Raw genomic sequence first — 12,593 nt, forward strand, 5'->3', positions numbered from 1 at the left:
CTAGGTCGTAGGTCGTCTCATCAGTACTCTCACTAACATCAGTGTATCACTGTAACAACATCAGTATTCTTACTAACATCAGTGTATCACTGGCACTGTAACAACATTAGTACTCTCACTTACATCAGTGTATCACTGTAACAACATCAGTATTCTCACTAACATCAGTGTATCACTGGAACAACATCAGTATTCTCCCTTACATCAGTGTATCACTGGCCCTGTAACAACATTAGTATTCTCACTTACATCAGTGTATAACTGTAACAGCATCAGTACTCTAACTAACATCAGTGTATCACCGTAACAACATCAGTATTCTCCCTAACATCAGTGTATCACTGGAACAACATCAGTATTCTCCCTAACATCAGTGTATCACTGGCTCTGTAACAACATTAGTACTCTCCCTTACATCAGTGTATCACTGGCACTGTATCAACATCAGTATTCTCACTAAACAACATCAGTATTCTTACTAACACCAGTGTATCACTGGCACTGTATCAACATCAGTATTCTCACTTACATTAGTGTATAAATGTAACAACATCAGTATTCTAACTAACATCAGTGTATCACCGTAACAACATCAGTATTCTAACTAACATCAGTGTATCACTGGCACTAACAACATCAGTATTCTCACTAACATCAGTGTATCACTGGCACTAACAACATCAGTATTCTCACTTACATTAGTGTATCAATGTAACAACATCAGTATTCTTACTTACATCAGTGTATCACTGGCACTGTAACAACATTAGTACTCTCACTTACATCAGTGTATCACTGTAACAACATCAGTATTCTTACTAACATCAGTGTATCACTGTAACAACATCAGTATTCTCACTAACATCAGTGTATCACTGGCACTAACAAAACCGGTATTCACACTTACATCAGTGTATCACTGCAACAACATCAGTATTCTCACTAACATCAGTGTATCACTGGCACTGCAACAACATCAGTATTCTCACTAACATCAGTGTATCTCTGTAACAACATCAGTATTCTCACTTACATTAGTGTATCAATGTAACAACATCAGTATTCTTACTTACATCAGTGTATCAATGGCACTGTAACAACATTAGTACTCTCACTTACATCAGTGTATCACTGTAACGGCATCAGTATTCTCGCTAACATCAGTGTATCACTGTAACAACATCAGTGTTCTCACTAACATCAGTGTATCACTTTAACAACATCAGTATTCTCACTAACATCAGTATATCACTGGTATTCTCACTAACATCAGTGTATCACTGTAACAGCATCAGTACTCTCACTAACATCAGTGTATCACTGTAACAACATCTGTATTCTCACTAACATCAGTGTATCACTGGCACTAACAACATCAGTATTCTCACTTACATTAGTGTATCAATGTAACAACATCAGTATTCTTACTTACATCAGTGTATCACTGGCACTGTAACAACATTAGTAATCTCACTAACATCAGTGTATCACTGGCACTGTAACAACATTAGTACTCTCACTTACATCAGTGCATCACTGTAACAACATCAGTATTCTTACTAACATCAGTGCATCACTGTAACAACATCAGTATTCTTACTAACATCAGTGTATCCCTGTAACAACATCAGTATTCTCACTAACATCAGTGTATCACTGTAGCAACATTAGTATTCTCACTAACATCAGTGTATCACTGTAACAACATCAGTATTCTCACTAACATCAGTATATCACTGGTATTCTCACTAACATCAGTGTATCACTGGTATTCTCACTAACATCAGTGTATCACTGTAACAACATCAGTATTCTCACTAACATCAGTGTATCACTGTAACAACATCAGTACTCACACTAACATCAGTGTATCACTGTAACAGCATCAGTATTCTCACTAACATCAGTGTATCACTGTAACAACATCAGTGTTCTCACTAACATCAGTGTATCACTGGCACTGTAACAACATCAGTATTTTCGCGTACATTTAAAATTATTTTAACGGCATGGCACTAGCTTTTATAAATTATTTCTGAAAAGTAAACCACACCTTGCGGGACGAATAAACCTAATGTGATAAACATAAACAAAAGTGTTCCGAGTATAAAGATTCAGCGGAGCTAGGTCGGAATTCGAACCCTGGACTCCACGACTGAGCTACCTGGTCAACGAAAGTGTCCTGGCAAAACTGAGCTACATTTATATCGAAGTGGAATTTGAGGGGAGGTTACTGTATATGGAAAATACAATGCAGTTGGGACAGGTCGGGATCCTTAATGAAGACATTTTGAAAGACTAAACGTCTTCTCAGATACATCATTGTTGTTAACGTCCTCTATCTGGTGCGTCTTGTGGTGTTTCTTTAGGGTGTTCGAGTGTTTAAATGTCTTTTCACAGACATCACGCTTGTATGGTCTCTCGTTTGTATGTATCCTGGCGTGCCATTTGAGGCTAGCTAATTCACTAAATCCCTTACAACAGATATCACACTTGTAAGGTTTCTCTCCTGTGTGGATCTTGTGATGTCTATTTAATTTTGATGGTTGACTAAATCTTTCACAACAGATTTCACACTTGTAAGGCTTCTCTCCTGTATGTGTTCGCCTGTGTGCCACTAGGTGTGAAGAATCGCCGAAAGTTTTACCGCAGATATCACACTTGTAAGGTTTCTCTCCTGTGTGGATCTTGTGATGTCTATTTAATTTTGATGGTTGACTAAATCTTTTACAACAGATTTCACACTTGTAAGGCTTCTCTCCTGTATGTGTTCGCCTGTGTACAACTAGGTGTGAAGAATCGCCGAAAGTTTTACCGCAGACATCACACTTGTAAGGCTTCTCTCCTGTATGTGTTCTGTAATGTCTATTAAGCTTGGATGACTTACAAAAGCCTTTACCACATCTATCACATTGGTAAGGCCTCTCTCCGGTATGTATCCTTGTGTGTACCTTTAGGCTACAGGAGGCTCTAAATCTTTTACAACAGACTTCACATTTGAAAGGCTTTTCTCCTGTGTGTGTCAGGAGATGCTTCTGAAGGCAATCGAAACTGCTTAACCCCCTCGAACAGATTTCACACGTGTAAGGTTTCTCTCCTGTATGTTGTCGTGTATGTCTCTGTCGGCTAGATGGGTCACTAAATTCCTTCCCACAGACATCACACTTGTAAGGCTTCTCTCCTGTATGTGTTCTGGTATGTACACGGAGGTTAGTTGATAGACTAAACCCCTTACCACAGACATCACACTTGTAAGGCTTCTCTCCTGTATGTGTCCTATGGTGTATCTGTAAACAATAGAAAGACGTAAATCCTTTACGACATATATCACACTTAAAAGGTCTCTCTCCCGTATGGATCTTGAGATGTGCTTTAAGGTTGGATGTATTATTAAATTTCTTCAAACAAACGTCACATTGGAACGGGTTTGCTCCCGTATGGATCTTGAGATGCGTCTGTAGTCCAGATGGATAACTAAATCCCTTAGAACAAATATCACACTTGTGGGGCTTTTCTACTTTAGGTGCCATGACGTTTCCCTTCAGCTTAGATGGACTACTAAAATGCGTACTACAGAAACAACACTTTAATTGTTTTCCTGTTCCGTTAAAATGTCATTAAATGGTCCTTAATCACAACTTGTACAACACAATGAAACACATGCATAGCTTGTGTCCTATTTATTCTTCTTGGCCTCGTGCCTGAACTGTCAGTCTTCTTTGAAACAAATTAAATGAAACGTTGGTCTTCTCCTTGGTCTTCGAACTATGTCCTTTATTTTCAAAGTTTACCTAGCTACCGCGCTTGTTTTCTTCTTGGCTTGTAACATGTCTCCGCTTTATGTGGCAACCATAGCTATTTCCCTTGTTGCCTGATATGTTCGTTGTACGAAATGACTGAGCTTTGATTCTCATGAACGTCCTTTTCGGTCATTGATAGTCACTCCGTTGGAAATATATACTAAGTATATAACCTTTAGTTTTATATCTGCTCACAAATGACGGTTGTTGTGTTATGGTTGGCTTGTGGTTGATCCTGGGTCTGGTTTAGATAACAAATCCAAAGGTAATGCCATTCAGTTTAATGTATCTGAAATATAAGATAAATGAAGCAACAATAGGAAGATTACAGAGCGGTATTACCACTTTATAAGTCTTCCGGGAAGACCTATTCAGTATAATATCGTGATAAACCTGTCATAAAAGTATATGTTTTAGTAGCACAACAGTTTTTCATGTGTGAGATAATACGCATTATGAACTCATCTATAAGCAATGCACGGGATTCATGAATTATGTTGTATTCTTGCTTAGTTTAGTTCCTTCCTGAAAAGTCTATTATACTTTTTTATATCATGAATAAAGGGTGAAATAATTTGCTATTGTGATCCTGATATTCCACGAACCTTGCTTTGAAAACGTAATCAATATAAAATGGGAACTCGGTTTTTTTCCATCACTTAAGAGAAAACCTTATTATCATTGTTAAAGGATAATCGTTTGTTATATAGCTCTATTTTTACACGATAACCATTTTGTATAATAATATAGTGATCAGTGTGCAATTAAAATGACAAGAATAGCATAATGTGACAATGCAAGCGTAAAACCATGTACCAATGCACGCGTAAATACATGTTCTAATACGAGCGTACCGACATGTATAAAAGCAAGCGTACCAACATGTACCAATACAAACAAACTAACATGTAATAATGCAGGTGTACCAACGTGTTCTAATGCAGGTGTACCAACAAGTCCCAATGCAAGCGTACCAACATGTACAAATAAAAGCGTACCAACATGTTATAATATAAGCAAGCCGTACCAAATCTAGACCTACCACTATGGCAAGCCAAGTTGTCATTTATTCATGGAGCAATGTTGATCCAGTACTTAACCAAATTATATAAGATATCTCATATATTATATAAGATATCTTATATATTATATAAGATATCTTATAAACATATGAGATATCTTATAAACATATAAGATATCTTATAAACATATGAGATATCTTATAAACATATAAGATATCTTATTTTAAGTTTATGAGATATCTTATATCTTTTATAAGATATCTTATATACTTTATAAGATATCTTGTAAAAGATATAAGATATCTTATAAAAGATATAAGATATCTCATAAACTTTTCTTTATAAGATATCTTATATCTTTTATAAGATATCTTATATAATATATAAGATATCTTATATCTTTTATAAGATATCTCAATTAATTTTCTTTATAAGATATCTTATATATTATATAAGATATCTCATAAAAGATATAAGATATCTTATAAAGAAAAGTTTATGAGATATCTTATAAAGAACGAGACTCTCGCGAGACCGACAAAGAAGAAATGTTTGAAAATGACTGCTCCCGTTGTACTTAGATCACGAGTCCGATAAACGGGAGCTGTGTAAAACTAGCTTATTTTTCAACAGGAAGTATAACTAACACCAATATAGAATTTTAGTTGATATATTCAAATATTAATTATTATATTTACGCATACATTTTAAAATATTAGTGTTAGGAATCACACATTAATATATTCTAAAATGGCTGGAATAATCCAGAGTTATAAACTTTTCCGAAAGAAACTCGAGTGTTCTAAAGAGCCATTGAGAACTTAGAAAATGTCTGTGAAGTTGCTACATGTTTATTTATTCAAATGACAATTTAGTTTCGTTGGCCTAAAATCCAAAGGTTTAGATATAGTTCTTATTAGTGAGAATCACTGTCATTTATTAATCTGTTGTACGTCATTTTCAACCAGAATGAGACAAATGAAAGTAGTTTGCTGAGGATTTATATTGTGAAGGTGTAATGATGCCAAACTCGGTAAGAGCGCAGAAATATTGTCATAATCAGTCACCACATACTCAAATATAAAGTGAGATTTTAAAATTCATCTTGATTTATGTTATTTTTCGTACACAGCCTCGTTGAAGAATTCTAGTTTGGTTTGATTTGGGGAGGGGGGAGGGGTTTGGTTTATATTATTAATGAGGTCTTGTCTTATAGTTGATGTCAGAAAGCTAAGCTGAGTTAGTTGATTCAACATTTATCATTCACATCACTTGTCTTCTTTGTTGTAAGCAAAATTTATTGATTTCTGCTGATTTTCCTGTGTTATAAATTCATGGTTTAAAGTTTGTGTTCATGTATTTTGTGAGTTAACAGGTAAAGGACATGTACATCTGTTCAGTGTTCTTCCAAACCAATCAAATTAGTTAACCTACCCTCAGTGAGTCGCCCACCCCAAGTAGCTTGTTTAGATTTTGTCCCATTTTTCAAAGACTGTCCTATATGTTAATTTAGACCTGGTGGTATAGAATCTTGCAATCTACCAGATATAAGCAAATCTAAAATACACGAAGAATATTTATAATGAAATACAATTTATTATACCCAGGACATTAACTGCTTATTTTTACATTTGATCTAACTTGACCTCTCTAGGTTAATTTTAAGTCCAAGAAAAAATTCATAATAAAATATATTTATACTATATATGTGTACATATCACTATAGCAAGGTTATTTTATTATATTAAATTAATCTCATCATCTTTATTTATGAAAAGTGACTGGCACTAGATCATAAACTTAGGGAACTTAGATATAATTTCAAAAATGAAGAATGTCTTGTATTTCAGTTCCTTTTCCAAATTAATTTTATCACTCAGGGGAGCATATGGTACAAATAGGACTTTTCCCCCAAAGTTTGAAGCAGATTCCAAGAGAAATATTCAGTTTACTGATACATGTGCTTAACATTTGGGTTCAAGACTCAAAAACTTGTGGATAAGTATTGTATAACTCTTTTTAATAATAACATCTAGGATAGATATTTCAGCCCAAAAACATTTTTTTTTTTGATACAGAACAAATTCTGTTTGAGAATCAACTGTTTTGAACAGTTTTTTTTTTAAATATATAGCACCGACACTCAATCCATATTGATATGAAATATTTGAAATTTGAATATTTCTATAGTGCATAATTCCATAACCTTAAGTCTATAGGGACATGTCAAATACTACCAGGTACTCGTTTATATATACAATGGAAGATATTATATATAATGAATGGGCATCACAGTATATATATATATTTTGCAGCACACTTAATAAGCATGTGACATGTCCCTGTAACCCACATCTAATTATAGGTAAGTAGTGGGATTATTAGTGGAAGCCAATATCAACACATCCAACTAATACAGTACTTTAAAACAAGAGCCCCATGGGCCTAACAGGTCACCTGAGTTGTAATGCAATTGTTATTTGTTGTTGTGATATGTCAAAAATAAAAATTACATATATATATATGTATAGCAGGGAATTTTGCCCCTCACCAGGGAGGAATTAGTACCCAAGGGGTTGTGAAATTCACATTTTGATTAAGCACATCAGGATATTTCCATCCATGAGAAGGTTTTTTAACATATCTGGATCTGGAAGTAGACAATTATTGTTTGAGCTATTTTGGCCCCTTTTGGCTCCGCCCCTCAGGCCCTTAGCGTCCACATGATCACATCATGTAAATGTATCCCCTCCCCAAGAGTAAAAGGGCGACAATTGAAAAAAAAAACCTTAAGATATACACCTCATATACATCAGATATACACCTTCTAAACATCAGGTATATACCTTCTATACATCATGTATACACCTCCTATAGGTCAGGTATACACCTTCCATGCATCAGGTATATATACCTTCTATACATCATGTATACACCTCCTATAGGTCAGGTATACACCTTCCATGCATCAGGTATATATACCTTCTATACATCAGGTATACACCTCCTATAGGTCAGGTATATATATACACCTTCCATGCATCAGGTATATATATACCTTCTATACATCAGATTACACCTATACATCAAGTACATCTTGTATGCATGCACATATACATGAGGTATATGTAAGGTCCATATTCTCTGTAGGTAAGGTACCTCATCTTTATAATAGTTGTCTGATATTGGTTCATATTGATTGCATGCACAGGAAATATAACATGTTTGCTTGTGCTGGAGTTTCCCATTTATGTTCCCTTATTGTGGCCTCTCAAGAACAAGAAGCACAGGCACATTATTAATAGCTCACCTGGAATAATATTTTTCATTAAAAGTTGTTGATTACCTCTTACCATACAGGAAATATCAGCTTGGGGATCTCAACAATTTCCATGTTATGACTGAAGGAGTAAGTCCTCAGGGATGGGGTGGGCTCCATTAGGGACTATCTTGGTATCATGAGTGTTTTTCCTCTGCATGCCCAGCAGCATTTGGATGGGATCTTTACTGATTTCATGTAAAATTTGGGGACTATAAGCCCCTTGTGGCAGGGCAGGACCCTGGCGCCAATCATGTAAGCATGGATGTATTCAGATGGTTACATGGTGGGGGATCTTAATTATCTTTACACCCAAACTTCCTCTATTGGCACCCAAATGCTCTGGCCCAGTGACTGATTTGCCTCTGTTTTTTTCAGACCTGAGATATGCTACAATTACAGGTTTTTGAAGATGAAATGTCTTATTTTCCTCTTTACCGGAAATATACCATGTATATACTTTGTATCATGTACATTGTATCTTCTGGAAAATGAGTCAATACACTATATATAATAGAGATGATAAATACAGGTACCTTATGCAATGAGGCTGTATTATAGAGGATACCCTTACTAAATAAATAAGGACTTTTTATGTACCCTGTATACCACTCTCTATATACCATTCTTTATATACTCTGTAAACCACTTCTTATTTACCCTGTTTACTAGTTTGTATAATCTGTATACAAATCATTATATAACCTTCTCAATATTTCTTTATAAAGATATCTTTGTTGTGTTTTATAATAAACAAGAGGCACTGAGTTAGGACAAGTCTTTCTAACAAAAGTGTATCCAAGTTTTGATGCTCAGCAATATATTATATATATATATATTACTACATCCAGGTATAACACATGTAGTTACTACTACTGACAGGTATTACACATGTATATATTATCACAGATAGGTATTACACATGTAGTTACTACTACAGACAGGTATTACACATGTATATATTATCACAGATAGGTATTACACATGTAATTACAACTACAGACAGGTACTACACATGCATATACTATCACAGATAGGTATTACACATAAATACTACTACAGACAGGTATTAAACATGTACTACTACATACATGTATTACACATGAATATACTATCACAGACAGGTATTGCACATGTATTTACTACCACAGACAGATCATACACATGCATTTACTATCACAGACAGGTATTACACATGTATATACTATCACAGACAGGTAATACACATGTAATTACTACTATAGACAGTTATTACACATGCATATATTATCACAGACAGGTATTACACATGTATATACTATCACAGACAGGTATTACACATGTAATTACTACTACAGACATGCTGTAAGTGTTACCATGTATCTGGCTTGTGTGAAATGCCTTTTAGGTCACAAAATACAATTGTATCTCTACAAAATATATCTTATAAGTGATCAATATCTCAAAGACTTTAAAGAACATGCACCTGATGATGAAATATCACTTATCTGTATACATATGTATCAAATAATGAAATATTACTTCTTGTCTGTAATAGTATAAGTAAATACAAGTTTATAACCAGTTTGAAACAATGAATTAATGTTCCTTACATTACAGTATATTGATAGAACATAGAATTACAAATACATAAGTATGTTCTTTAATGTCTGTGATAGTTAAAACAATTTTATCTGAAACAATATAATTAAAGATACATAGCCTGTCTGTGATAATAAATACAGGTGTATGACCAGTCTGAAACAGTAAATAAAAAAAAATGTCCCCATGTCTATCTATATGTTATACTCCACAGAGACCAAAATGGCTTTAATGCGGTCTGTGATAAGCAGCCGAAACAATTAATAAATGTTCCTAATATGTTTAATGTCAATTACCTGTCTGTGAATTTGTACGGGTAATATTACAATTTTATCAAATTTCTTTAAAAACATTTAGAGGAAATCCGTGAAGAAAATCAAGATAAAACATTTTAATGAATAAATTGTAAGTAATACATGCAGTAGGATCGTTTTCCTTCAGTTATGAAATACATAGGAACATCCATTTCTCCACCACTTACCCCCCATCTACTTTATAAAGCTTAACCTTTTAAAATAATGTTAATACCGCTATAACCAGACCTATTTGGTGGCATTAAACTCCTACTTTCACTTTCACATACTTCATTTCCGGTTAAGAGATACGTACGAAACTAAGGCTTTCGATTTAATGCTTTACCGAGCGCTGTGGAGGAGGGTTTATTATCTCAAATTCAAATCTCGTTCTTTATAAGATATCTTATAACCGAATTATATAAGATATCTCATTTAATTTTGTTTATAAGATATCTTATATATTATATAAGATATCTTCTAAAAGATATAAGATATCTCATTTAATTTTCTTTATAAGATATCTTATATCTTTTATGAGATATCTTATATAATATATAAGATATCTTATATCTTTTATGAGATATCTTATAAAGAAAGGTATATAAGATATCTTATAAAATATATAAGATATCTCATTTATTATATAAGATATCTTATAAAGTATATAAGATATCTCATAAAGTATATAAGATATCTTATATAATTAAATAAGATATCTTATATAATTTGGTTAAGTACTGGATCAACATTGCTCCATGCATAAATGACAACTTGGCTTGCCATCTACCACCGTGAAATCAAAGACACACCATCAATATGACAAAAAAAATCCCCATGTGCGAAATAAAACAAAAATAAGTATCAAACACATATTCCATGTACAAAGTCAACTACTGTTTACCAAGCCAACTACATCAACATGTCAATCCAAACATTAGTACCAAACAAATTATCACGTTTATCGCACGTGTTGATGCGTACGTTTTCGCAGAGACGTTATACGTCTCAGGTTTTCGCAATAAGCGAGTGTCGCCTACATTGTGAGATGAAATATGAGTGGTATTGCGTTTATCACACACTCAATATGTTCTTTAGCTGTATATTTCGTTTCGATAAAACATTAGTTATTTTCCCCTGTTCATTTTCTTTTTTATTTGCGTTCCGAAAGTCTGAACTGCACAACAATGGCGGACAAAATGACGTTTTCAACTGAAAAATGACATTTTAACAGATAGATGTCTGGTGTGGGGCCAGGGCGCAAGTAACCATATGAAACGTAGAATTCTCCGATACCGTTTGGAGTTTTGAGGTGCTGACAACAAAAATATACTATGCCACAACACATACCTCACATAAAACGATAAGTTGGTTATTTATTGATCAAAATCCGTTCTTATTATCATCAGCAGCTGCTTAATTCCTTCAGTAGAATCACGGACTTAGATAACTAATCTAATTCCGTGGTACAATCCTCCGTTTTCAATTATACAAAATTTCTTACCTGAGCGGACGCCATTTTGTAGGTATTGGGAGTGACTAATCTTCAAAAAAAAAGGCGATCCGGAAATCGTTACTAACTCACATACAGCAATGTTGAGAAAAGTAGCAAATGACCACTTTCTTGTACGTTAAAATGGGTTATTGACAATAATGTTTTTCCCCTCGTTATAATTATATGTGATGAAAAAAGTTCAAGAAAAAGCAAAAGCCGTATATAATCAATATAACGCATAATGAAATGCAGATAGCATTGGACATGGCTAGCGGCATATTTCAGCTGTCAATGTTCCCGTGCTTCAATGACCATAGTGATAATAAGACGTTAAACAAAAATGCAATCAAGTTGATCTATAACATGGCCATTTGACCTTATCACTCCTTGAATCACGCACATAACCAATGTTTAGTTTCGGCAAATAATTATCATATAGCATTAAATAAAATTAGCTAATAAGTTTACTATTCAATCTAGAATATATTTAACGATACTTAAGACATAACATATCTCTCATAGGATAAGGCGATTTATGTAAGAGTTATCTCCCTTTAATAGTTTCTTTGTACCTGTGATGATTTTAAATCGTGCATCACTGATAAACAATGCTATTATAATATCGTCAAGTTGAACTATTATTTTTGATAGATGTATTCCGATATGACCGGGAGTCTAAATACTCTTTTCTCGCCAAACTTGAGATAACTGTTAGAGCTGCAGGGCAAAACCTGTCCCCACTGAGCCACCGACACAAGCTATTGACCAGGCTAGCTAATGATCATGATATTAACCAGCTAACCTGACCAGCAGTGATGACCGCTGGTGTTGTTACAGTGATTCTTGGTAGCCTTATTAAGCTTCTTATCAGAGCTGTTTTAGATTACCGTTCATTAAACTTATCATCGGAATTATGGCTTTAAAACACAAATCTTCCCATTCTGTGTTCCTAAGTCACTACGTGTATGCTATTTCGGCAAATGGTCATGTAGTGATATTGATAAAACATATATTCATAGCTGATGATTGTCGGTAACATGTGAAGATATAAAGGATTTTGACAACTTCTTCACGCTAGAATAA

At 34.1% G+C, this 12,593-nt stretch overlaps 1 protein-coding gene across 1 annotated transcript in view; it reads right to left on the bottom strand.

The window, feature by feature from the left end:
• Positions 1-1,978: 1,978 nt before the first annotated feature.
• The window catches only part of LOC110460941 (zinc finger protein 836-like), a 22,279-nt gene continuing 11,664 nt past the window's right edge, over positions 1,979-12,593 (bottom strand). Inside the window, exon 2 of the mRNA XM_021514170.1 lies at positions 1,979-3,610. Coding sequence (XP_021369845.1) covers positions 2,277-3,610 — 1,334 coding nt within the window. The 3' untranslated portion in view covers positions 1,979-2,276. The remainder of the gene's footprint in view (positions 3,611-12,593) is intronic.

The sequence above is a fragment of the Mizuhopecten yessoensis genome, unplaced genomic scaffold (assembly GCF_002113885.1).
Source record: "Mizuhopecten yessoensis strain PY_sf001 unplaced genomic scaffold, ASM211388v2 scaffold10523, whole genome shotgun sequence".
Classification (NCBI taxonomy): Eukaryota; Metazoa; Mollusca; class Bivalvia; order Pectinida; family Pectinidae; genus Mizuhopecten; species Mizuhopecten yessoensis.